Raw genomic sequence first — 26,648 nt, forward strand, 5'->3', positions numbered from 1 at the left:
ACTCCTGGACCTCATGTTCTATTTGCAGGGAAATAGGAAGTCTTGCACTCTGACCTCCATACTCTGTCTACCCTGCAAGTTTTCTTACAGCCCTTGTACATGACCTGAAAGACATCTAATTCTAGTGCACAGAGAAAACTTAAGGCCGTGTACAAGAAACAACTCAGGTTGTTACTCATTCTTCACATCTTTAAATCAGTTTTAGAAGAATTTTGAGACTATTGTAGGTGAGTGGTATGATGAACCCTGTACATCTAAAGAGCAGGAAAAAATTATGTCAGAGTTATTAGACCCTGAATGGAAGAAGTTAATATAATATACACAGGGCTTCTTCCAAAGGGATTTCGAAGGCTAATGTTATGTTTTTCAGTTTAACTTTTATAATCTGTGAAACAGATAACACGTACAGTCTTAAGACCAGGTCTGGATTTACAAAGCATGACAACCTACCACTAAAAAGATGCAAGTGACTTCATAATCTAAAGTAGGCACTAGAAGTAGGATCCAATCCAAGTTGGATCAAAACAAGTTTTACTACGTAAGATGTTCACAAAGCAACAAACTAAAATACAGAACTCAGATTTTGCATACCACCTTTAGTCCTTCTAGTTCTTGACATTAGTTACTTGCCAGTAATTTCCTAGAGTAAACTAACAGTTAATTCATTTCCAGCACAAGGTTTAGAATGGATACTTGAAGAAAGATTTCATCAAGAAGCTACAGTCAAGCAAAACCAGCTTGCTCAGGCACAAGCAAACAAAGAACAAGGGACACCAGAATCTGCTATTCAAGTATTCTGTATGTAAATTCCCTTGTGGCATCTGTGGAAGTCAGCTCGCTTCTCAACTTGCCATCGATTTATCACATTGAAGCTAGGACTGCCTACTAACAGCGAAGAGAAGGATTCTGCACTTTGCTAGCTTCTCTCAAGATGGCAAGAGCTACTTGTACTGCTGGTGAAAACAAGCTCCAGTCAACACTACCTCAATGAACCTGCTGAATTTGAGAGTTCAGGATGTGAGTTACTGTGTAACTGGTAATATACCTGTAACTTGGGCGTGTGCACAGAAAATTCTTGGCAAACTAAGGAATCACCTCAGAATTAGCTTCTGACACAGGTTTCAACTGTTAACACAACTTCTATTATTATTTGGTCATTCTGGCAATTTTACCCACAAAAAGGTTTTCCTCTACATGTACTACAACACAACCACTATCAACAATTTACTATACTTCAATACCTGTCGGTGGGAGAGGTGGAGAGGGAAGATGTTTAACTGACAAATTAATCCAGAACTGCAGAAGGGTTGAGGGCGGAAAGGATCTCTGGAGATCATTTAGTCCAACTCCCTCCTCAAGTAGGTCACCCAGGACCATGTCTGATGGCTTTTGAGTACCTCCAAGGTTGGAGACTCCACTACCTTCCCAGGCAGGCTGTGCCAGTGTCCAGTTACCCTTACAGCAAAAAAGTGCTTCCTGTGGTTTAGAGGGAACCTGTGTTTCAGTTTGTGCCCATTGCCTCTGGTCTGTTAACTGGGCACCGCTGAAAAGAGCCTGGCTTGATCTTTCTTTCACCAATCCTTAAACACCTTTGCGGCCCTTTGCTGGATTCTCTCCACTATGTCGCTGTCTCTCTTGTACTGGGGAACCCATAAATGGACCCAGCACCCCAGATGTAGCCTCACCAGTGCAAGGCAGAATGAACCCATCAGATGAGTTTACAAAATTTTTTTGGTTAAGATTCATAATTAATAGCTTCCTTGCTAATATGTTATTTTCTATTTTGTGCCATAAGCACAACCTTGCTTCTCTCTTCTCTTGCAGTAAAGATACAGAAAAACAAACATAACTGAGCAACAGCAACATGCACAATGGAAGCATGTCATTTAGATGTTGGCAAGAGAATCAAATGGCCTTGAACAAGGGCAGAAACCTTCCTCCTAAGTTAATATCATGACAAGAAGAACAAAACCTGACTAATAAAGAAAACAAAAAAAATTGAAACCTACTGCAACTCCAGCTAATGGCATTTTCGCTGCTGATGACAAAAATTTCATGGGAAAAAAGTCCAATGGGAGACGATGTTGCTCATAGGAGCTGAAAACAGTGCCCCAAACTACCTTCTGTACATCTGTGGACTAAACCAAGAGCTTTTCCACAAGCCAATCTTACAGGGAAACTGAATATGGATTTCTATCATCTTAGAAAGGCTATTCCCACAGTTAAAAGTATGCTGAAGGCAGAAGGAAATTTATCAAAGTCAACCATTGCAACAAATCATTACTTATTGCTCACAAAAATGAAAACCAATTTTACGTGCCATATTCATCAAGTCTTCTGACAAGTGTAAAAACTTTCACAAATCTAGTGCTGACTAACAGAGTCTATTCCTAATCAAGCAGGCACAAGAACACATATGCCATGGCAAATTTCCAAGCTTCACAATTTTCCTATAAATGGCAATTTCTACTTATTTTTCCTCCCCATATCGATGAATATGCTTATACAGAGTTTTTTGTGGTCCAGAGCATCCTCGAACATGAGAATCAACTCCTGTAGATGTACACTGCATCCCATCTCACAGAATCTGTGACTATGACGACTCAATTATAGGAACTCAAGCCTTTTCTTAACTGGAATCTGGAGCTGGTGCTTTGTGCAGGTGGCCTCATATAACTTGGAAATGTTACATGCTTCTAGACACCACAATATCCACAGCTACTGCCTTGCAAAAAAATACACCACATCTGTTGCACTTACACAGCCAGTGGAGCCAGCAACTTTCTCCTCTCAAACTTGCTTGTTGAGCTAAGTTATCTCAGCTAAGTTTGCACCATGTGAACCAGCCCAGCCTTACAGACTTCGAGCCAAGACATATCCTCATCATCTGTGGAAAAAAAACCCTGAAACACTAAGTTCTTCAGAATTTATCTTTTGAGTTCAGTAGCACTCACAGATGTACAAGGTTTTTTCCAACTGTCCAAATAAAACCTAACTTTCAAAAATTGCCCAGGATTTTAGTAAGCATTTCATTCCTCTAAAGCATGTGCATTCCAGGACAGCAGCAAAGAACTACCTAAAAACAGTGACAGCAAAAACACAAAACAGAGAATCCTTTTAGGTACCAGTTCTGGACCAAACAGCATGTTCCTAGGCAAATGAATAAAAGTTTTCCGAGATAAATGCTTACACCCCAATACCAGTCCTCCCTAGAGGTATCACACCAATCCCTGTATGCACACTTTCTATAGAAGAAAAGGGAAACTGCAGAAGCCTGCTGGTCATGAAGAAAGAACAGACCTATTTTTTGTTACTCTTCTGAGTGCTTCACTACACTTACAGAACTCCACATCTGTATGTTACCTTAAAACCACAGCCGCCAACTATCACATAGAAATACTGAAACTGATGCCAGCCTAAGAGACACTTGCTAGAAATCTGGTGTTCTGAAGTAAGCCTGCAGTGCACACCTAATAGCGTTTACATGTAAGTCCAGTCCTCTCCCAGAGGAAGAAACATGTTTATTTGAGACACACCGTTTCACTGTAGTTCCACAAAAATACAATGAATGCTTTAGAGCTTGGGTAACCTTATAAGTTTCCCCAAAAAAGCCTCAAATCAATTTTTCTGTCTTACCTGGTAGCATTAAGTTAAGGTTATTCTCTATTACAAGAGATTAGATTAGATTCTCCTTTTAGTGCTGCTGACACAAGGAAGCTGACGCAGGTCAACATGGACACAGGCAGCCAGAAGACTGGAAATATTCCAGATATACTGGGATGTATCAACTTGTATCTGCCTATTGTGGGTAACTGTGCATTAATTTTGCAAATAAGCACTCCCTTGCAATGTAATAAAGACAATGACCTATTTCAAGCCAGAGGCGAGTCAGATACAGGAGAAGTCTAAATCCGTTCTACTCAGGAATGACTGTGGCTCCACAAACACAAGACTAAGCCACAAAGTGATTTTCACATCCTTTGGCTGCCAATGTGTGTGACAGCACGCACAAAGCAAGCCATCTTTCATACTTATTGCACCTGGTATCAGTCCCAACTCTAAGCTCTATGATTCACACTTGATAGAAGACACCTAAGAGTTCAAATATATTTTGTAAAGGAAAATAAAAACCAAAAAAAAGCCATTATTTGTCCTGGCACAGTATGCCCTGTATTTGGGCTATCATAGCTGGTGATGATGGAGAACACTTTGATAGAACCACCTAGGTAATTGCATTTGATTTGGAAGCTGTTTTATAAGGAGGACAAAATCATCAATACCAATCTGGTGTTATTCTAATCAGCCCCTTCAGGCTACTTCTTTACAGAATCAACTCACTTGCTTGGTTTGCTCAGCTGGGCTCCACTTTGTCAGAAAATGCTTCAGAAAGCCGTCATGCGTGAGAGTTCTTAGTTGGACCAATGTCTTAACTAACATGAAAGTGAAGTGTTAAGAGTGGGAGAGAGGCAAAAGGACTCATCAATGGGGTTAACTCAGCACCACACCTCAGCCTCCACATGTCAAGATGCAGAGTTTTCGTTTTCCCAGTTTCTTTGCTAAAAACCACTGTTGCCTCTTCAGCACATTCTGATATCTTTTCCTGAGATGTTTTCCCCTCACATAAACCTTGAATGCTTGAATAGTGCTAGTCCTACTCTTGCCTCTTACACAGCTTGCTTTTCATTTCTTGCAGTCATCTGCTGGAACACACACACACAGTGGGAGGGATAGTCCTTTCCTTAGTCCCACACTTCAGGCTCCAGCTCTTCTCCATCTCTCCATGGAAGTTTCTCTTAACTCTCACATCCACTGTGTTAACTTTCGCATTTTCCTACTCTCTGCTGACCCTTCATGACTACTGCATTTTCAACAGTGTGGTTAAACTTCTTACCAACTAAAGTATGAAAATACTAACAGCTGAAAAACTTTACTGAAATGAAAACCAGCTCACAATGGATTTCATGTAAGAGTTTACACAAGCGATATGAATGTCAACACTGAAGCTGCCTGTCCTACTTTATCTTCCCCAAAGTTTTATTAATGTTGGTGAATCATTTCTATCACAGCTCCTTTACAATGTCCAAGGTATAAACTTTGACAATGTAGTTTCGTTTTTGGCTAGCTAGCCAGTTCAGTACGAGCCCAGTACAACTTCAAATACAGAACACTAAATGTGTTATGGCCAACAATATCTAGTGAAGTTACTGTAGCCAAGAGAAAAAGGATCTGCAATCTCTTCTTCCACAAATGTCTTTTTAGACTGATGAAAAATGGCCTTGGTGAAGGTGTATAACAACAAATATTCTCAAGAGCTACAGTTTTTTGTACCACCCTGTCTGATGACTAGGTTCATAACTAGGTCGGCTAGTAATGTGATCAGCAGGCATCTGCTGTAAGCACAGCAGTTGGTAAAATACTAAAGAGGCTTCAAGATTAAAACTATTTTTCATTTATCAGGTAGTATTTTTTAGACAGGAAAGGCCAATTCTTAACCTCCCTAACCAGTGATGCAGTGTCTGTTGTGACACTATTCCCGTTCAACCAAAAAAGCCCAACCCATCAACCCTAAACACCAAACAACTCCCTCCCTACTCCAAAACGCTAGGAAACATCTGACCAAGTTTAACGCTCAAGGCTCAGACTACCATCTTTTAGGAGTTAGCAGCAGAAACTCTACTAAAAAGACTAAGTGGAAGACTAACTCTGCATTTCTAAGAAACACATTCAATAAAGACTTGCTTTCTTTACCAAAGGATTTCCACCACACACAATCTTAGTATTACTAACACCTATATTTTACATAATATTCTTGCAGCTCTGATTTATTTGCAAACCGTGAGTTGCAACTGAAAGTGTTGGCTCTCCCTTTGTTTAATTCTAAACACAAAATTAATTGCATTCAGAATTCAAATGTTCCTTACTACTTGTGTTTAAAAATATATTATTTAAAAAAAAAAAGATAAACTGTAATGGAAAAAACCCAATAAAGGCCACCCTTGTAACATAACCCAGAAGTTTCTCTGTAAGAACGAAGTCAGCAAGAGCCTTAGGCAGTGGCTGCTTTGCAGCTTACCCCAGCCTACAAGAGAGTGCAATTACCATGCTGTCCCTGGCTATTTACCCCTGCTCCCTTCCTCACTTGTTCTCCAGAGAAGACCTTTGGGTGAATCTTTTAATACACTACACAAGCAGAAAACTGTTCTTTCTCAAGGTTAGTTTCCTGCCAGTCTGGTGTGCTGTAACAGCTTGGCAAGGAACCCAGTGACCACCTGAGCTAATGCAAAGTCACTTTTCTTCTCTCTAGCCCACATTTGGATGGATTCAGGCTACCATGTAGCAGCAGCCTTCCTGTTCTAAGTTTCAAAGCTCTTTCATTCCCCCACTTTTTCCATCACCTGCCATCTTCGCTGCTTGCTGCTAAGTAGAATTTGCCTCCAAGCACTATAAAAAGTAAAGGTCACAAATGTTTTCTACCACAGTAGAACAGCAAAGTGTGAAAAGTAAGAGGTGTCTGTATCCTTCATTTAAATCATTAACCACCAGTTGTATGGCTTTCTTTGATCTAACTAAGTCTTTAATTCCACATTCCTCGAGGCTTTTGTGTTACATTACTACTAGTCCATTTTATTCTCTTTGGTATTAATTCAGTAGTCATAAGGATCAGGCACAGACCAAGCTCTGGTACAACTCACTGTATTTAAAGTAACAACTTCTCCCTAGACTGTCACAGGTTGTGTTTTAGGGGGGCTGGGGTTGGTGGGGCGTGGTGTGTGTTTTGGTTGGTTTTGGTTTGTTTTTTAAAGAGAAAAAAATCAATCCAGATTTCCTAACTTATTTAGTAATGTAACTTTGCTTTAGAGAGATAAATACTAGGGATTCTCAACACGCTTTAAATCCACATAACAGTGGATTTAAAAACCAGGCTGTCACACATACACCACAGTATTTATTTCTCTGCACACCTAAAGTTAAAGACAAATCATATTTCTGATGGAAAGCAAGCAGTCAACCAGCTAATTACAATAATTGTCTATAAGAAGCAAATGCTAGTTGAACAGAGCTATTGTACAGCTTGGGTCACATTAATTAAAGTAACAAAACAAATAAACACAGTCTCAGCTGAACCACAGAACTTATTCTGCTCTCTCCTTGCCAGAGCACACAATTAATTAGACCATCCAGAGAAGATAATCAGTATCTTCTTAAAAGTTCATGTTATCAATTAATAAAATGATTTGTAATACACTTTGCAATATTCCACCACTATGCTGTTACTACACTGCATGTGTTTTGTACCAACTGGTTAGAAAGTGTAAGAGACAGCTGGAATTGTTAGTCAAGTACAAATATATTTTGTTTGTTCAGAAATATCTGTGATCCAATGAAGTAACTACAGTATCCTGTTTTTATCAAACAGGTCGCAAAATCTGAAACAATGTACTTTGTTAAAAAAAAAAATAAATTGTAAAACACAAGTAATTTGATCCCAGTCCCAGAAAACAGTCACAAATAAAATGGGACTCATGTTCTACTCAGCAGACCATGCTGCCTTAGTAACCCTAGTACCAATGTGAAAACTGAAACGACAGAAGTGACTCCCCATCACTCACTGCAGAGTTAGAATTAAAAAACCCAAACAAATCCAAACCAAGATACAACAGCCATCATGGAAGGATGTTGACAACAACCATCTTGTTTAGAAAACTGAAAAAAAACCCCTCCAACACCAAACAACCAAACCTGCTTAAAAAGGTATTTTCGTTTCACTCAAGCTCCAGCTGATCAAACTAGAGAACTATTTAGTATATAAAATCTGCTGCAAGACTTATACCCTATAAATACTGAATCTAGGGACTGGAAAATATGGCATGAATTTTCAATGATGGACGTAAGAGTAAAAGAGACTTTATTAGCACTCACAAAATGTATTTTAGTAAAACTTTGAGAATGCTCAAAGAAATCCTTTCTGAAAGCTACCTCAGATTATGCTGAAGACTCACATTAGAATCTACAATACCTACAACTAAAGAGAACGTTCAACCTTTTATTAATGAATTTACAAAAACAGGTCAGTGATTGAGACACCAACATACCCAGTTCCAAATACCCAGATACTACCAACTTCTAAAAGTCATGATACACTTTATTTCATGTTGATTTTATAGCGTTTTTCAAGCATTGTTACTTAATAACTACTGCTAGAGATAAAAAACTAGACACACTACTGAGACTTCAGAAATGCCTACCCTCAAAACAGCCCCTTTATTGAAATAAATGGAAAAAAAAATTAAAAAATAAAAGCTATCAAGTCTGTGCTCCAGGTGTCAGAAAACCTTGACTGAACACAATGTTAACGGTATTTGAGAAGTATTTACTACTTGTCAGCACACTTGACAACAGCTTTACTAATTGCTATATTGTTTAAAAGGCCTCACTACCTGACAAATGAAGATATTAGAGCTGGTACTCCTCTTTTTGTGGAAAAAAAACCCCAACACAACCCAAACCTCTAGCCCGTTAGTTACACAACACATTTCGGAACAGTAAAAACATTTTGTTCATTAACAACCTCACTCGCCTGGCTCCTAGACGAAAGATTAACAAAAAATTGGTACTCTTCATGCAGAAATTTAATTGCCTTTTCATACTGAACTTTGTATGGGTGTACTGGGGGAAACCACCAAAATATTTCACCCGATCAGAACGTTAGAAAAGTAAAAGGTTCCTCGGTGCCCAAACACACTCCCATGACATCCTGAATTCAATACTGAGTGTGTGGAAAATTCACCTGATGCCGAGCACCGCGCGACAAACTCCGTTTTCAAAAGGGGCACAGGCTCTGTCTTCTGATCCTTAACCTTCAGGTTGGTTGGGTCTGTTATGGTTGGATGGCAGCTGGCAGCACTGTTCCCCCAAATCTCCTGCCTGAACTGACAACACTTTCAGACAACAGGAATGGTTCAAAATTAGATCTTGTTCTGTTTTGCCCTTTTTTTTGCTAGGGTCCACATTCATTAAATGTCATCAGAAACACAATTAAGAGAAGCACTGCTGCAGCTCCTTCCAACCACACTGATGGAGCAACCAGCCAAACGCTTCCAGCAAGGAGTTTATACAGGAATGAAGAAGAAAATGCATGTAATTCTGCACCAGGCAGCCTTGTTTAACTTTAGCACTGGTCACAGAAGAGGAAATGAGCTGCATAAATACGTATTTCATCACTTTGGAAAGAAGCTGTGTGCAGGAGGTAAGATTAAGGGGATTCCACCATACGCCCAAAAAGTTCAAGAGCAACTGGGATAAAAAAAAAAGCTGAAGCAAAGAAACACTTCTGTTGTGTACTGAGTTCAGTATCCTGCCCTAGCAATGAGAAAGCTTTTTTCACACACACAAGATGTGTGAACAGTTGAAAAATTATGAAAACCATTTCACACTTCAAAAAACTAAGTGCTGTACCTTGAACTCTCACCTGATCAAAGCTGTTGCTAAAGTATACTTGCTATACAAGAAGCTCATAGAGGAGCTCCACGTCCCTGGCGTACCAGCAGAACCAGGGTACGGAATTGCATGCCTGGGAAAAGGCAGGCGCAGAAGCAATCCACAGAGACCAAGTGAAATTGCTACAACCCAACATGGGAAGCTCAAGACCATAAAGATCTAACCCTGGCTCAGGAAGCCTCGCCTGAACAAGACTGCTCATCCAGATGTATACATAAAAATGAAGCCCAATGCAGTTTCATGGGACAAAGATAATCTTCAAAAGGGGGCGAAGGAACTGAAACCTCACCACACTACCAACTTGCTACTCTCTCTAACCACATTCCTTCTGCCCTCCACCTAACAAGTGTTTAGGAGCTCATAAGGTGCCATGCTGAGGAGATTGAATTCTCTAAGCCTGCAGTAAACTAACCCAGCAAAAATGATGCCAGAAAAAATGTCTTAGGCTTTGGGAAGGACCTACACGGTACTAAGGGAGGAGATCCAGCTGGGAGACCCAAGGTCGGTACAAGAAGCAGCAAAACCTCCCCTCAGGGTGGCAGATCACCGTTTGATTGACTTCGGTGCAACTGCAGCCATAGGGAGCAGCATTAACCGTTGGAGACTATGGTTATGACTGCTCATTTCTACTGCACTGTACATTACACCACCCTTCAAAAAAGACTCACTCAAACAGAAAATAAAACTTACACTTGGCCACAAAGCACCTCCAAAAAAATTCTTAAGCCTGAAGTAGTCTCTCTGTAAGACTGGACTGCAAAAGAACGATTGATTTCATGATCATTTGAAACCACCTCTTGTCTCCTTTGGAAGGACAATCGTATTTCATACTAATTGAAATTCCCTCCAAAATGTTTCATGCAATCAAATTTTCTATAGACACAATAATTAAACTGAACTATAGATTTGTTACAAAGTAGCAATACAGAAAATTGGACCTTCAATGAAATTAGGGGTTTTTTTTTCAGTTTGTTAAAAAAAAAAAAAATAAAGCTACCATCAAAGGATATCTCCATAAAAAACCCCAACCCAAATCTCATTCCGTCTACAGCATTTTTAACTACATGCAACGAAAGAATTTCCTTTCCTGGCTAAAACCAAGTGTCAAGAAGGATATTAATAGAACAGCTTTAAAAATAAGACTTCTTTGAGTTTAACAACAACAAAGTATAAATGGGAATAGCATTAGTGGCTTAAATAACAAGGTAAGTTAACAAAACCCCACCCCAAAAGCCTAAGTTAGCACCAAACACTTTGTATCCAACCTGTTTGTGGACATCCACCCAGACAAAACTTTTCAGAAGCAGTTACTACTCTATGAAGCAAGTTTTTCATATTGAAGCAAGCTACCACAGCACAGAGATACTAATCCTGCTGCCTTCTGGGGGCAAAAAACCCCTCACGACCAGGTTTGTCTCTAATATCCCCACTAAACTTAAGTATTTCAGGGTCGTGCTCTAACATTCGATCTACCTTGCCACAACTAAATCACGAAAAGCCCAAGGCAAAAAAGATGAGAGGTTATCAAAGCCATCATCTCCTCTACACCTGGATCAACTTTTCCCCATTGCTTCTGACATATGTTTGCTTGTGGAGGTGACAGAACCTATTAATAGGTATTTTATAAATAAGTTAAGAGAGTCTATTTTCATGCTTCATGATAGCTAACCATAAAGAAAAAGCTCTAATAGTAATGGTGAAACCATCTCCTCTGCTACCAGGCAAACTCACTACTTCTGCCACTAATCACCACAAGCCTGGAGAACAAGTTATTTGCATTCTTCTTTGCATCAGATTTCACAACTTCCTTTTTTTTTATTTTTTAAATTAACCTCAATTTTCCCCCGTTTTTCCTCAAAGCTCTGATCTTCTAGACTTCAGATCATCATTATTATTCTTCTCCAGACTCTCTCCTGATAGACTATATATTTCTTAAAGCTGTGACCCAGTCACTCACAATTCAGCTAAGGCCTCTCCCATGCTGAGCAAAACAAAAGAATTATTTTATTCATATTTTGAGATACAGTCCTGAAGAGTATTGTCGGTATATGAAGCACCTCACAGTTAAAGTTTAACTTGTCCTCACAATCCAATAGGATGTCATTCACAGGCTATAATGTTAGCTCAAACACTGAACACAAATGCAATGGCACATAATTGAGATTCAACACAAAATGTATTTCCAAAATGACAAAAATGATGGGGGTGGGGAGAAAGCTTACATAGTTTCAACGTTCCAAGTAAGTAGCACGTTTAATTGTAAACTCTTCAGAGAAACTGAAGCTTAAAAGGAAAGTTATTCTAATTCCCAGCATGATAGGTTCCCTAAATGTTACTGCAACAAAAACCACCTCAGTTTTTCTTGGGAAATCTCCGTTATTTTGAGAACCCATCACTTAGTCTAAGGTTAGAGGGACCTTCTCATACTTAGCATTTTTTTATCCTTAGATCTGCTTTATAAGAGTGAGGTTTCTAAATATACAACTAATATTCACGCACAATAAATTCCACCATTGCTGCCTAGAAAACAACTGACCATCCAAAAGCTCAGGCTCTCACTACACAACCTTCAAAGTCATTTTCATCTTCCAAAGAGCAGCTGAGAGCACAAAGCTCCGAGTACAGAAAATCCCATTTGAATTATTTAATATTGGTGTAAATAATCTCTAGCAACAAGAACAGAGCCTTTCCTCCCAGCTGTCACACACTCCTTACTATATCAACAACCCTGTAATGCTCTGAAAACCTTCCATCCAAACAATCTCTTGTCCCGAGAATTCATCCCGGGGAAGAAGCCAACCTACGTGCCTCCAGCAGCCAGCACTCATCCTGGGCCTCCCAACACCAGCGACTGAACAGTGAGGAAAATTTCTGCTCAATTTACTTGCCCCTACCCTCTTCTAATCCTTACACCTCCAAGAAATACCTGTTTCCTAGATGTACTACACGAGCGCACAGGCACTCATACTCTTACTGGTCTTGAATTGCAATATAGAAAGAAAGAAGCTTGAGCAGCTATCAGACTCTTATGTAATGACTTCATTACTAGAAGATGTTTAGTATCAGCACTTAGGCTACTGAGGCAACTTCTAATGCACTAAATTCATTATTTGATTAAAACCTGGCCATGAGTTGAACAATATGGCTCTAAAATTGTTTTTCAAAGCCCCAGCCCCCGAATTCATAAGTGACATGGATGTAGCTGTAATGTTTACACAGTGCGTTCGATTACAGTCTTGATAGGGAGCAGCTCCCCTACCAGAGGACGCCAACCTAGAAGTTTGTGTAAGACTACGTCAAAGTCTGTCAAAGATTCCTGTTGTCCACCCCCCTCTTTTAAAACTAGAAAATGATTATAGAACTGGATGTTTTCCTTCTGGAAATTAGGACTGTGTTTCCTGGAAGATTATAGGGAACTAAAGCCTTTCCAGATAGAAGAGGAGAGGCGATGCTCCTTGATGGGTTTCCACGGCAAGGTTACTTCTAAAGCTCAGATGTACCTTGTCTGGAAGGACTGAAACAAAACACTACAACACATACTTAACATTAGTGCCACGAGTCAGTTAGAAGCACTTCAGTATTTTTCTGACTTAGGCCACTTTGAATTTGCATGGCACTTTATGCTGGCAGGCTTTACTATGAGGACAGTTTCTATTTTAACAGTTTCAGCAATTTTTTTTGATCTTGAACTTTATTAAAAGTACAGGTTTAGAAGAAGTAATAAGTGCACTTAAAATTTAATTACAACTAGAGGAAGAACTTGCTAACTAGAGAACAAAACCACATCAGAAAACAAACATTCTAGCACCAGCTCTGCCTTTGACCTGTATGTTTCAGTATTTCCAATGTATAAAAAGTCTGCTTTTAAATAAGACAATAACACCCCCAGACACTTCCTAACCTTGAACACATGCTCCCATACTTGCAAAGCACCAATCTATCTGCTTGGCAGGTGTACCAGACACCAGACTATTTCTCTCTATCCCACATAGGATGCAAGATATTCAGGGTGGAGGGAAAAGAAGCTACACTACCTATTTTAACATTTAGCATCAAATCTAATGACTGAGACAGGCTAAATAATTTTTGAAGTTCAAGGGATTTATGGTAGTTTCACTCCCCTTGGAATGAAAATTATTTATTTTTTTTAAAAATAATCTTGCCTCCTTCCACTGGTTTCCCCTCTTCTCTCTCTTGCACTGCAGTTTATTTACCCAACTCGGCTGCACTGCTATTGCTGCTTCTAGGGTCACAATACAAACCAGTTACTGAAATAATTCCACAGAGATTACTTTTTTTTTTTCATGGCAGAAATAACTGAGAAGCCCAGTTCCATGCACAGTTGCACCAGCACAATCTGGGTGATAAGAGTCCGAAAAGAAGCTTTTTAACCTCATTTTGCTGCTTCAATAAACCCCACTCTTCAGGTATTTAGGTTTCTCAACTAGTTGAGAGTTTCTCCTTACTCAGGAAAGTTAAGGGACTAGCATTACTCAAAGCATTTAATCACCCTGCTGATTAGGTGTAAAATACATGTATACTGCTGAGTTTTGCCTTTCTTCAGCAAATGAGCCAGGAGCTCCTTAAGATGAAGGAATCAATCTCACCTCTCACCAGCATCAACAGGGGCAGATTCCTTCCCTATTTCTCTTTTCTGACTGTCTACTCAGCAGGAGCTCTAGTACTTGTCAAACTTCTCAACTCATTAGTTCCCCTACCATCCACCACGCTAGTAATAAAATGGATCCAAAGATAAGTCTTTTCCTGGTGAGAGTCAATCCAGATCCCTCTGTAAGTTGGTGATCCAAGACAGCTCATCTTCCCTGTCGGAAGCTCTGCCCCCAGAGCAGTAGGAAGTCATGACATGGTGGGCTCGCTTGGCACCTCTCAGGGCCACGAGACTCTGCTCACGGATGAGATGTCCTGTACCCATTACTCAGACACGCCTGGAAAAGCTGAGCTGAAATAACCTTCATCAACCAACACTCCAAAGAAGGTGGCAGAGCTTCTGACATCTGTATTTACCCCCAGAACAGACTGACTGCATGGCATTTGGCAATCCGCTCTGACTTCGATGCCTACAGCACTCCAATCTGCGAAATACCTGGCGTTGTCACAGACCGTTTCAGTCCACCCTCAGAACACATTTCAGAAGCGCTGGCAACTTTGGCCCTAGCAAAACAGGTAGTACCGCTCGCTCGCTCTCTGTGGGATTGGGAAGTTAAGTAATGTGCCCCAAAACACAGGAAGTATGCAAACGAGACGCGAACCAGAGGCCTGACATCCTCGATGCCTGCACAGTGCCCAGTCCCTTAACACATCCTCAGACTCCCCGTGCAGAAACGACGAGCCAGGCCGACACCCGCAAAAAGAGCCGCACCCGACCTTGGGTTTGAAACGCATTTCAGGTGTTTCAAAGCCAAGGGGGGAAGCCGGTTACAGGCCCCCACCCCCAAGCTCCGCCGGCCACAGCCGCCAGGTAACAGCACGCGTGACAGCCGGGGCGGCACGCCGTGGGCTGGTTCGAAACCAGACCTCGACCGGCCGTCCCTGCCCAGCCGGAGCGCGGCGAGGCAGGAGCAGCCACGGCCCCGCGGGTCCGGGGGCGCCGCCTCCCCACCGCGGCACGGGCCGCCCCCGGGACACAGCGGGCCCGCGCCCCGACCCCTGCCTGCAGGCGCCGGGGCCGCGCGGCGGGAGCGAGGCCGCGGCGAGGCGCGGAGCCTCCCTGCCCCGCCACCGCATCACCGGCGGCGGCTGGAACGAGAGGCGCCCCCGCCGCCGGAGGGGGGGAGGAGGCCGGGGCCTCCCCGGAGCGGGGATCCCCGCCGCCGGCTCCTAGCCTCACGCTAGCCTGCAGGGCCCCGGTGATCCCCGCGCCGTCCGGGCCCGCCGGCAGCCCCCCGAGTGCGGGCCGGCCGGAGGGGGCGGGGGCGCGATCCGCGGCGGTGGGGGGGTGGGTGGCCGCCGCAGCCGCCCTGTGGCCTCACCTCCTCCGGGATGGCCGGGTCGCCGCTGCCGCCGCTGCCCCCCACGTAGCAGGAGCCGGGCGCGGACGGCGGCGGCTCGGGCTCCATGTCCCCGTTGAAGAGCGAGGCCCCCTCCGCGCTGCTGCCGCTGCTCAGCGCCGCCATCTTGGATCGAAGCGCTGGGGCGAGGGAGGGGGAAGGGGGAGCCGCGTCCCCGCCACCGGGACGCCCCCAGCCGCGACCCGTAGTGGGAAGGGGGAGGGGGGGCCGAGCGCAGATCCCGGCCAGCTCCCAGCGGCCCGCGCCACCGGCACGTCACGCCCGGCCTGTGACGTCACCGAGAATCGCCGCCGCGGCCACTGCGCATGAGCCGCCGAACGTCACCGGGAAACACCCTGACGTCACGGCGCGACCACCCGTCTCCCTGGGAACTCGAACGTGGGCTCGGGCCCCGCCCCGCCCCCGCCTCCCCGCCGCCGCCGCAGCGCCCCCTGGCGGCGCGGAACGGCAGGCCGCTCCGCCGCGGCAGGGGCGAGGCGGGGGCAGCCGGTGGGTGGGGCGGCGGCCCCAGCCGCAGCACAGGGGGCCCCGCGCACTGGGGCAAAGGGACCGCCAGGCCTTGGGCTGCCTGACATCCTTTGGCTGACAGGCGGGGGCCCGAGGCAGAGCTGTATAAAGGTGGCCCGCGCCGCGGTGCTTCCAGAAATCAGAGTTTTATGTGAGAATGTGGCACCTACTCGAGTTGCAGCTACAGTGATGGATGGCTAGAGCTGGTGGAACATCCTTACCGCACGTTTCCACTGACGGCCCCCAGCTGCTGCAGGTTGGGGCTTTGTCTACACAAGGTGCTTCGGGCGAGGGAAGGGTCTGGTCATGAACTCAGCAGAAATCGGGACCCCCTCCTTCCTTCCTTCTCCTTGTCAGCACCTGTCTCACCTTCTGCCCAGCAGGTCTGGGAGTGGATCCCAGTTTCCTAATAGGAGCGCACCCATCCGGTCTGCATGACGGGATGTGCACCACCTTCTCCCACAGCCCGCCTTGCCTGGGAGAGGGGGGCTCATGCAGCAGTACCTGCTGTGCCCCTCAGTCCTCTGGTGCAACTAACAGAGGAACCGAAGTGGTAGGTTGGTGGGTGAGTAGGTAGGTAGGCAGGCAGGGCGCATTGGGAAATGCCTCTCCTGCCGTCTCAGAAACAAAGGGCTGGAGCAGGCAGCCACTGCTTCCCTCCAAAACCTTTTCCCTCTGTGTCTCCAGTCCTCACTGCCATCTCCCCCCAAAGTGTCAGACAGGTCCCCTTTAAAATGAAAAATTATCCTGTGTCATATCCCTGCCTGCCACAGCCACTGAAACGCCACTTCTATGCGTAAAGCTAAGTTGGGTGGCTTAAGCCCCTTCTTGCTGAAGGGGTCTCTGATAAATTCCAAATTGGCAACAGCACTGCCACGCACTGCTGCAAGGGAAAGCTGGAGCATCAGGACAGCAGCAGGACTTCGGAGGAGGTAAAGGCCCTCTATCACAACCTGATAGAGTTTATGGTAGGCAGTTAAATACTAAATTAAACCATGCACGTGCAAACAGCCTTATCTTTGTGTGACTCCAGCTGCAAATACGTAACCACGAAGCCTCTTAATGTAAGGCTGCCGGCTGAACATGAGCCAGCGGTGTGGCCAGGTGGCCAAGATGGCCAACAGCATCCTGGCTTCTGTCAGGAGTAGTGTGACCAGGGGGACTGGGGAAGCGAGTGTCCTCCTGTACTCAGCGCTGGTGAGGCTGCACCTTGAGTACTGTGTTGTGTTGTGACTACCTGACAGGCTATGCTTCCCTGAGACAGGAGCCCAGCTTTTCCCGTGACCTGTGGCTTGCAGTCCAGTCAAGAAAAAAGCTCTGCAAATATGTAAGAATCAGATGTACAAATTGAAGAGCTCACCAAGCTGAGAGATTTCTTTTTAACAGAGGATAATTACCAGCAATTCCTGCTAAGCAAGGGGAATGTGTAAAGGAAGTGAAAAGTGCACACAGGCAAGTAGGAAGTAACACATGTGCTGAGGACTCAACCTTGCGTCAGATATCCCTGGTCTTTGAAGGGAAAGTGGCAGAGGTGGTATGAGGTGGTTCTCCCAGCACACAGCCCTGTTGATGTTAATATGGGATAGGGGTTAACTAACAGAGAAATGTCATAGAAATGAACGGACTCAGTACTGAGGTATAATTTAGTCTCAATGCACAGAACATAGTCATGGTCCTTGTTTAATTCCCCAAGCAATTTCTGTCCAGGGCATAACTCCAGCAGTGTAATTAGTAGGCTACTATCAACCTGCAATACTTTTCTCAATGCTTTTAGTAATACTGCTTGCCTTTGTTATTGAGCTGCTGATTTTTTTCAGAAGATTTGCATTCCTACAGGACATATTTGCTAGACTTTGCTGTGACATTGGATGTACCACCTGGAGAGTTGCGATTCTAAACCATGATACTGACAGCTGATGACCAAAACTGGGAACACAGCAGAGTTACCACCTGAAACACAGGAGATAAGTGGTACACTTTTTTTGGTTTTTTTAATTAAAGAATAGTATTTTAAAAATGTATTTGTGGAGGAAAAAGACAGGAATCTACTATTTAAGCTCTACTTTCCTTTTGTTTGAAGGAATTTGCACCTAGGGATGAATGGAATTCCCTACTCCTTTCACATGGTCTTTGGTCTCTCTGTTTAGTCTGTCATGATGGAAGATAAACTTCTTAACCGTGACAATTTCTTGGTGATATGAAATCCTATCCACTACGAGTTTATACCATTAACACTTTTTTTTACAGCTTTTGTTATCAGTAGGTAAAACTTAACCTTGTAACCTAGATGTGAACGGCTGGTTTCTGTTATCAAATCCATGGGGCACTGGCTGGTTGATTCCTACAATGTGGCACAGCCAGTTTATCTGGTATTGCAGCAGGCAGTGCATACTTGTAAAGGCAAAACCTGCCACCTCCCATCAAACCCCTGGTTATGGGCTGGGGTTTAATCCTCCTCAGAATTTTTTTTATTTGAATGCAGATCAGAAAACCAGTCCAGCTGTTAAAGACTCTTTGCCCAGCACAGAACATCTATCTGATCTAATCAACACCAAAGTTCTCTGGAACTTCCCAGAGAGTAATATTTCAATGAGTTGGTAAAAATTAGGTGGCTACCTGAAAGCAACTGTTTTGTGTGAGCATTTGATCACATCCTTATTCTTTCCCCTTCCAGAAAAAGAATGAATCTTAATAAGACAGTCCAAAAAGAGTATATCCAAAAGAAAGATTAAACACAATATAAATGTGATATTCTTTAAACAGAAGACAGTGTCTTTAAAAAAAAAAAAAACAAACCCATCCTTCACAGTTAATTAGTAGAACAAAAACCTTCCAGTTTCTCAACAAAAAAACCCCAACATAATTTGCATATTGGTACAATAACAGAAACTGGATTTGGGTTTTTTTTTTTGTGTGTGTGTGTGGTTTGTTTTTTTTTTTAAAGATGTCTGAGAATTTGACACATCTTAAAGTCCAAAATTTGCCAAAACTGCTGAGCCTTTTCACACACTGAACACCAGTATTTGCCCCATACGCCGTAGCGTTTGTGCTCGCCCCACGTGCATTTGAAAATGCTGGGTTAAGTTCTACACCGTGAGGAAATAACTGCAGATCTTCTACAGCATGTTGAACCATTCACATGGCTTCTAAATGCTGTCATATGACGTGCACAACCTTAGGTATTTACTGTTTACATAGCAGATTAATTCTCAGTCTTAACATCGGAAATACAGATGTTGGTGGGACAGAGATACTAATGACAACAGTCATGTTCCCTGTAATCTTGGCCAGAAAATGTGAAGAAGAATAAAAATTAGGCAGTTTTGGGGAGTTCAGTAATTTTCTGATTACTAGTCAGAATAATACATATTTAAGAAAATAATTTTGCTTTCCAGAAAAAGAATATTGAAGATATTTTTTGAGGAAAGAACACAGACTTTTTTTCCCACTCCTTTGCGCTTACATAGGTGTATTACCCACTCTCTTTAAGATATGCTGTATATCTTTTCACTTTCTTATGGATTCTCAGATTTCTCAGATTGGATATGAAGAAAAATTTCTTCACCAAAAGAGTGGTTAGGCATTGGAACCGGCTGCCCGGGGAGGTGGTGGAATCACCGTCCTTGGGGTGTTTAAAAAATGGGTAGGCAAGGTGCTTTGGGAGATGAGGGCTAACAGTTGGACTTGATGATCTTGAAGGTCTTTTCCAACCTTAATGATTCTATGGGTCACTCACTGACTGCTCCAGTGTGAGACAATAGAGAAAGCAAAGCTGCTTTAAAAAGATTTTTAATTTTTTCCTTTAAACTATTCCTGTACAGATCATATTTACTGTTTCCTTTGATAGCTTCTTGAGAACTTCTAGATTTACCAGCCCATGACACTGCTGAACCTCACATATTCATCCTTCAGTGAGAAATTAGGTAGGATTCAGGTGGTGATTTGAACTTTGCAGCTAAACAGGTTTTTTTCAGTTCACAGAGACTTCACAGAGTTTAATGCACGAGCAGAAGTGATGTGGATGGGTGAAGACTAGGAGAAAAAAGGAGGTAGAGAAAAAGTACAAAAATGTGGATCCACCAGGTTCTTAACTCAGTTTTGTTTCTACCATCAGAAGTAATGTTGATTTAAGAAGCTTTCTTTTATTTATAAATAATAAAATATTCTGAATATTCTGATAATGATACTGGAAATATACTTACATAGTTTTCATTTGATTATTTATAAAATTGTTGCTCTTCTCTCCTAAACCACAGCCCAGACCTGCAGAAAGTAAAAAGCAAAACATGGAGGCAAAGGTTTGGGGGGGGAGGGGGCAGAAAGCAAGAAAGGTGATGGGACTGCAGCGTAGGAATGACTTTACACACAGGTCCCCGCCATACCTGCACGTTGCTTTGCATCTTGAGAACAAAATGCCACCCCGTTTCCCTCCTTCCTTGTCTGAGTAGTGACCTCGGAGCCCAGCAGTGCATCTGCTGCCTCTGTGCTCGGCCTCTCTGCACGAGACAGGTTTTACTGACCAGTACCACACATGCTGACAGAGGCTGCATGTAAAGGACCATCAGGTGACAGCGTGAGGCCTGAAACAGCCTTCGAGAGAACAGAGGTAGCAGCCAGTGGAAAAGGAGGGGGAGGGATGGGGCAAAAGATGAGAGAGAGAAAATAGTGAAAGTAGCCAGGGGAAGGAAGACACAGCTCTCCTAGGAAACAAGAAGCAGATGAAAATAGGGAAACAAAGGAGTAAGGAGCATCGATTTTCCCGCCTGATGTACTTTACTGAAACTGGCACCAAATCTCATGTTTGAGAGGATTAGGCAAGAGCCTTCTGTTACTTTAGTATCCCTCGGCATTGCTTTAACACATTCAGGTATCTGATTTCCAAGTCCTTTGTGCTGGACAGTGATAAGCTGATCAGCTTTAAGGACTAAATAGTTTTGGATTCCTAGCATTATTATTCCAGCATGAACAATCATATTTCATAACTCAAAACCATCCCATTTTGGTACAAAAAGCTGCTAACACGATTGAGTAAGTTCCAAGAAAGGGCAGGAAAGGATTGCACATCAAATACGTTATTTTGCTGTTCAGAAAATGACTGTTCAATTATGTTCCAGTCTTAGGATTTTCCTTCAAAATATCCAGGTTGGCAGAGCTTCTCCTGGCCTGAATACCTGCTGTAACTTGATTCTCCAGCACTTTACAGCCAGGTCAGTAGCCCTCTACATCTCTGATCTAATAAAAATTTATTTAGTAACTGAACCTTTCAGTTTCTAGTGTCTTCGCTGAGCAAAAAGCCTGTTACGGTTGGTACTGGCCTGGGGTAAGGAAACTATAAGAGTCCAAAAAGGCTGAGTCAATAATATGAATCAGAGAAACAGCAACTTTGACATGGGACAGCGAGAACCTGGTGCCCAACCGTGTTTTTTCAGGGCAATACCCCACATTGCTGGAGATTTAAGAGTCCTTGGTGATATGTCCAATGGGATGGAGAACCTTTTTAAATGAATGCTCGTATCGCAATATACACACCTTATATATTAAACACAAATGTCTTTTGCTGACAGAGCCAGCATCACGGTTCATAATCAGTCCTTGTCTTTTAATCCTCACTACTGCTGAGACAACACAAGCCTCCCAGGCACTTAGTCTCTCTAGAAAGGCAAGCTGCCTGCCGAGCGCGTGGGAGCGGGGCAGTCTCCAAACCACGCCGCTACGTTCTCATCGGTCTCACATGAGCACGCACGTGGCCAAAGGCAAAATTTCTGGTGCAGTGGCCAATGGCCTCTTAACATTTTTGATGCTGTGGATTGCTTGAAGTTTGCAGTTATGCTAAAGGCCTTCGGACACCGTTATTCCCTTTTAATATGATATAACTTCTCTCTCCAGAAGACACATTAGTTTTGGTAACTGAACACAATTTCTGTTAACCCCTCCAGGGGGAATTCTACAAAGCTCCAGCTTAGATCGCTGTTTTAATCTTATTTTTAAGTGGTTTAGATGCCTAGTCAATACACTACTATCTGTCCTCAGAGGGCATTAATGTTTATTAATAAACTCAATGATACTATCAAACAACTTGAGTTTGAAAATACAGCGATGCTCACCCTGTTTGGCTGTATTGGTCTCAGGCAACACAGCAGTATTTTGGCGAACATCACAGCATATAAGCAGAATAACCAAGTGCAGAAGCAGAGAAATAAAAGAAGCTGTGGTGTTACTTTCTAGTCGTCAGTTCCCTAGCCCAGTTAATGCTGTCTGGTTCATTCAAAAAGCCCTTGTGAAGTTTAAAGCTTGTGAACACATTACCTGTACGTCGGCTGCACCAGAACAGACCCCATTCAGACTGCCTCATTCATGGGCTGCTCTCTGACCTCAGTGAGACAGTTTGAACAAGCCAGATGAACACTGCTTCAGGCTGGAGCTTTCATTGAGATGCTCCAATGCCTTCAAACTGATTGTAAGTAATGCCAATTGAACATCAGCCATCTCTCTTTTACTTAAATAAAAAGCCAGCATAAAGTCTGAAATCTCAGAAACAATTTTTTAAAACCCCCAAATACATAATAACCATCTCTGTAACCTAGCCAGCCCAATTCTGAATGCAATACCCTCACCCCTTCTGGATTATCTCTGTCACCATTGCCTGCTGCTCACCCAGAAACACCAGGAGCAGCGGTTTGGTGCTGCCTCCTTCACGTGCAAGCACAGAAAATCAGAGATGGACGAGGTGCAACATTTCTACATATTATTCTGACCAACACTGAATATCACTGGGGAAGGAGCTATTGCTGGGGTGGGGATGACAGAGTCTCTAGAGGGAGATTTCATCAGTTGAGTCCTGAAGAGACCTCTACCCTTCAAAGGCTAGAGGGGACTACAGCCCAGTATGCTGGCACAGAATTTACTTGGCTGTTACTCAGAAGTAAGCGTCATTGATACTATTTGGAGATACTCAATATTCATACAGCTTCTAAGTTAGACCACTTCTGTAGGTGCCTGAATCTGGAATCACATGTTACACATTTACAATTATGCAAGAGTCCAGTGCAGGACCACCGAGATGATGAAGAGAGTAGAACATCTTCCTCATGAGGACAGGCTGAGGGAGCTGGGCCTCTTTAGCTTGGAGAAGAGGAGACTGAGGGGTGACCTTATTAATGTTTATCAATACGCAAAGGGCAAGAGTTAGGAGGACAGAGCCAGGCTCTTCTCAGTGATGGCAGCGATAGGACAAGGGGCAGCGGGTGCAAGCTGGAGCAGAGGAAGTTCCATGTGAATATAAGGAGAAACGTTTTTCCTGTGAGGGTGATGGAGCCTTGGGACAGAGTGCCCAGAGAAGTTGTGGATTCTCCTTCTCTGGAGACACGCAAACCATCCTGCCTGGATGCATTCCAGTGTGATTTAGCCTGGGTGATCCTGTTCTGGTAGGGGGATTGGACTAGACAGGTCTTTCAAGGTCCCTTCCAACTCCTAATGTTCTATGATTCTGTGATCTGCAGTGACACATGATTCCATGTGGCAGTATAATGGTTTTTAGACTTTCTGGAGCTCTTAATACTGTTAAAAGCCTATTTACTGACACAGCCCGTGAGGCAACCCTCAGATCCACAGAAGCAATGACTAAAGTGGGAGAGACCCTCTGAACTCCCTGAAATATTTACAAACAGCTTTAGAAGCCCTGGTATGAAGGAAAGTACTTTCAAGCACAGACAGAAAACCTAATGGATATAGAAATCCCTTTTTTAGCTCTTCGTGAGCTATGATGTGAGATGTATGAGGTCATCCAGCCTGCTTCCATCACTTCCAGGAGAGAAGTGGTCTCAGTGCTCTGCTTTAGAAGACTTTGGTCAGTCTAGCTCTGCCTGACTCGGACAACAGAATCTGAACCCACTTCTTGGGAGGCTTGTCACTTTTTCTAAATACTTCAGTTTGTAGAGTTTTTCTCAGTATTCCACCCAGAACAATCCAACATGGTGTTTATCAAGATCCTTCGGTGTCATGACCATGAAGATTTCCGATTTAACCTCATAGAAAACCCTAAATAATTTCTCAGCCAGCGTGGTGGTTCTGGTCTGCTAATACCTATCTACGTTCCTCAGTGGTTTGACATGCTGTTGCTGTGCTCTGCTGTGACTGAGCCTTCACGAGCACATTCTTTCAGATGTTTTCATGTCTGTTCCTTCCCCTCTGTACTCAAGACATTTCTATTACACTTGAGGAAGAGGACAGGGAAAATAAGGAAAGTGAAGAGACTGAAATTCTTTATTCACGCAGCCCCAGCTGGGCAAGCACAGAAAGATCCAGTCTAAATATTTGCCCCCACCCCCTCCCACACCATTTCAGTTTTACCTCTAGGATTTACAATAAGGACATCTTTTTCATTTCTGCTTCCACAGATATGGAAGATAATAATAAATCCTCTATTTAAAACATTATTATTAGAACCCTCAAGTTTTCCATTGCTGTTTGGACAGTTCAAGCAATGAAGCTACTCCTAGAAGAGTTTCTGAATCAAGTTCCCAGAATCAAGATGAGTGAGGGAGCAAATCCCCTTGGAGGATTTTGTTTCCAGGATCTACTCCCAAGGGATTGTATGAGAAGCATCACAAGCGAACAGCTACAGAGGACTCAGTTTAAAGGAACTGTTCTGAGATCCCCACAGCACTTGCTGTCTTTGCATACTATCTGTTGTGCTGTAAAAGGAAAAATCTCTACAAAACCTCCAAAACACAGTCTTTCCCTCAAAGCAGCTTTTTAGAGTCATAAAGCTTTTTCAAGACACATAGACTGCAATGATTTCATGTTTATGCAATGTTTATTAAGATGGCCTTCAAAGTAGTAGAGGAATATGTACAGATATATTTAAATTTCAAAACCACCTGCAGTTTAAGTAACAGATGCTTTGGGCTTTTAAATTTCTGGCCTAATCAATATTTCAACCCCACCCCGAGTTTGAAGTCTCTAACATCTAAAGCAGAACAGTGAACACAGAAACTTACCACAGCTTATTTTATGTGTTAGAAAGGTCATCAACAGTTGCATACAATCATCTCTCTGAAATAAAGCTCTGAAATACACAGATGTACAAGTCCTGCCATGGCCAGACTAAGCAGCTCTTTACACAAGGTTCTCCTGGGGTAAAGTCCTCTCCTCGAAGCAGCTTACCCTCCTGACACTACTTACTAAGTGATCATTATTCTAATTTTACTCTTGAGGAAACATGAGCAAGACAAAGCATTTGCCGAACACCATAGAGTAACTCAGGTGCATTTTCCTGACCTGTGTAAACTCAGTGCACTGCTTTAATAAATAGAATAGACTCTTTCTACCTGAGGAGAATTTTTTTAAGTTAAATGTTTTTCCAGGCAGAACACATACACCCACATTTTAACATTTATCAGGAAGCAACACTGGATTGTGTTTCCTTCCACCATTACAAAGTACAGTCACGTGCAAGAGAGCTTCTGCCTCTCTGTAGGATTTCCACCAACAGCAACACCTGCAGAGAACCTATAGGACATACAACTGGGTCAGCCTGCTTACAAAATCACTTGTGATTATCAAGGCAGCATTGGCAGCTATGACTATGATGCCAGAATATAATTAAAGACAGGCATAGCTAAAGCAGTGTAAAATAAGGAAACCATGGCAATTAATAAAGCTGTTTAGCATAGGGAAGAGGTTAGGGGTTTTGCCTCTCAGTCTCTCAGAGATCAATTAACCTGTTTTATTCCGAATTAAAACACTCATCTAAGCATCTGCTGATGTCAGCTCACACTCTCAGGAAAAGAGTGAATTTTGTAATGAAAAAAAGCAGCTTGGATGGCGAAATGAATCACTGTGAAAGGAGAGCCCAAAATAAAAACCTAATTGAACTGGATTATTTGCACACAAAACGGATACGCTGCTGTACCGATAGCTGCAAGAAGTGTGTGTTCCCATCCTCACCCCTCAGAGCACAGTTAGGCCTCTCCTTAGTCTCCAAAGTGCACACTGTGTTAATACCTGGCATGATGTGTTCAGGATTGACTTCCAATTCATCTAAACCCTGTTGTTCACAAAAAATAGTGATCTTCAGGCAGTATCTATCCCTAAATAATAGAGCATGGGGTAGAAGGGAGGTAAGAAAGTGCCTGTTTCTATCCCAGCTATGGAGTGGAAAAAAGCTGTATTTTCTGCAACAAAATTGTTACACTAACAGTCCCAGCAAGCAATGGATTACCCTAATAGTAGGATAAACTAAAAAAATGGCTGACTCACCCTTATTTTATGGTGAGGTCTCAGGGAAGGAGAAAACTGCCATTTTTCAGAAGACTCAGCTCTAGTGAGTGAGTATTACTGACAACAACGAAACATTAGTTGGAAGAACCTTTCTTGTCCTTATACTGCTCTTCTAAAACAATTTCATTTCCCACTTTGCTTTTATAAGCACCACGGACAAAAGATGAAAATCAACAATTCACACCTGCTCACTTCACAGGCCCTTCCATGGGTTTCTCTGGATATGCTGCTGTCAGTATCTTTCCCAAGCACGTTCCCAGTTTGCTCCTGCAGCTTACAAAGGGGACCATTAGCCAAACAAGCTTTTTGCTTTCCTGGTTGTGACAAGACCAT

General features: G+C 43.0%; 1 protein-coding gene across 3 annotated transcripts in view; it reads right to left on the reverse strand.

Annotated features, from left to right (window-relative positions):
• BRAF (B-Raf proto-oncogene, serine/threonine kinase) overlaps positions 1 to 15,632 on the reverse strand; it is a gene marked incomplete at both ends in the record, with an annotated part of 69,590 nt that extends 53,958 nt beyond the window's left edge. For all 3 annotated transcript variants that reach the window (XM_084279218.1, XM_084279217.1, XM_084279216.1), the window contains one exon: positions 15,489 to 15,632. In XM_084279218.1, the coding sequence (XP_084135344.1) occupies positions 15,489 to 15,632 (144 nt within the window). The remainder of the gene's footprint in view (positions 1 to 15,488) is intronic.
• Positions 15,633 to 26,648: the final 11,016 nt, after the last annotated feature.

Source organism: Gallinula chloropus (assembly GCF_964237585.1).
Source record: "Gallinula chloropus genome assembly, chromosome: 1".
NCBI classification, from domain to species: domain Eukaryota; kingdom Metazoa; phylum Chordata; class Aves; order Gruiformes; family Rallidae; genus Gallinula; species Gallinula chloropus.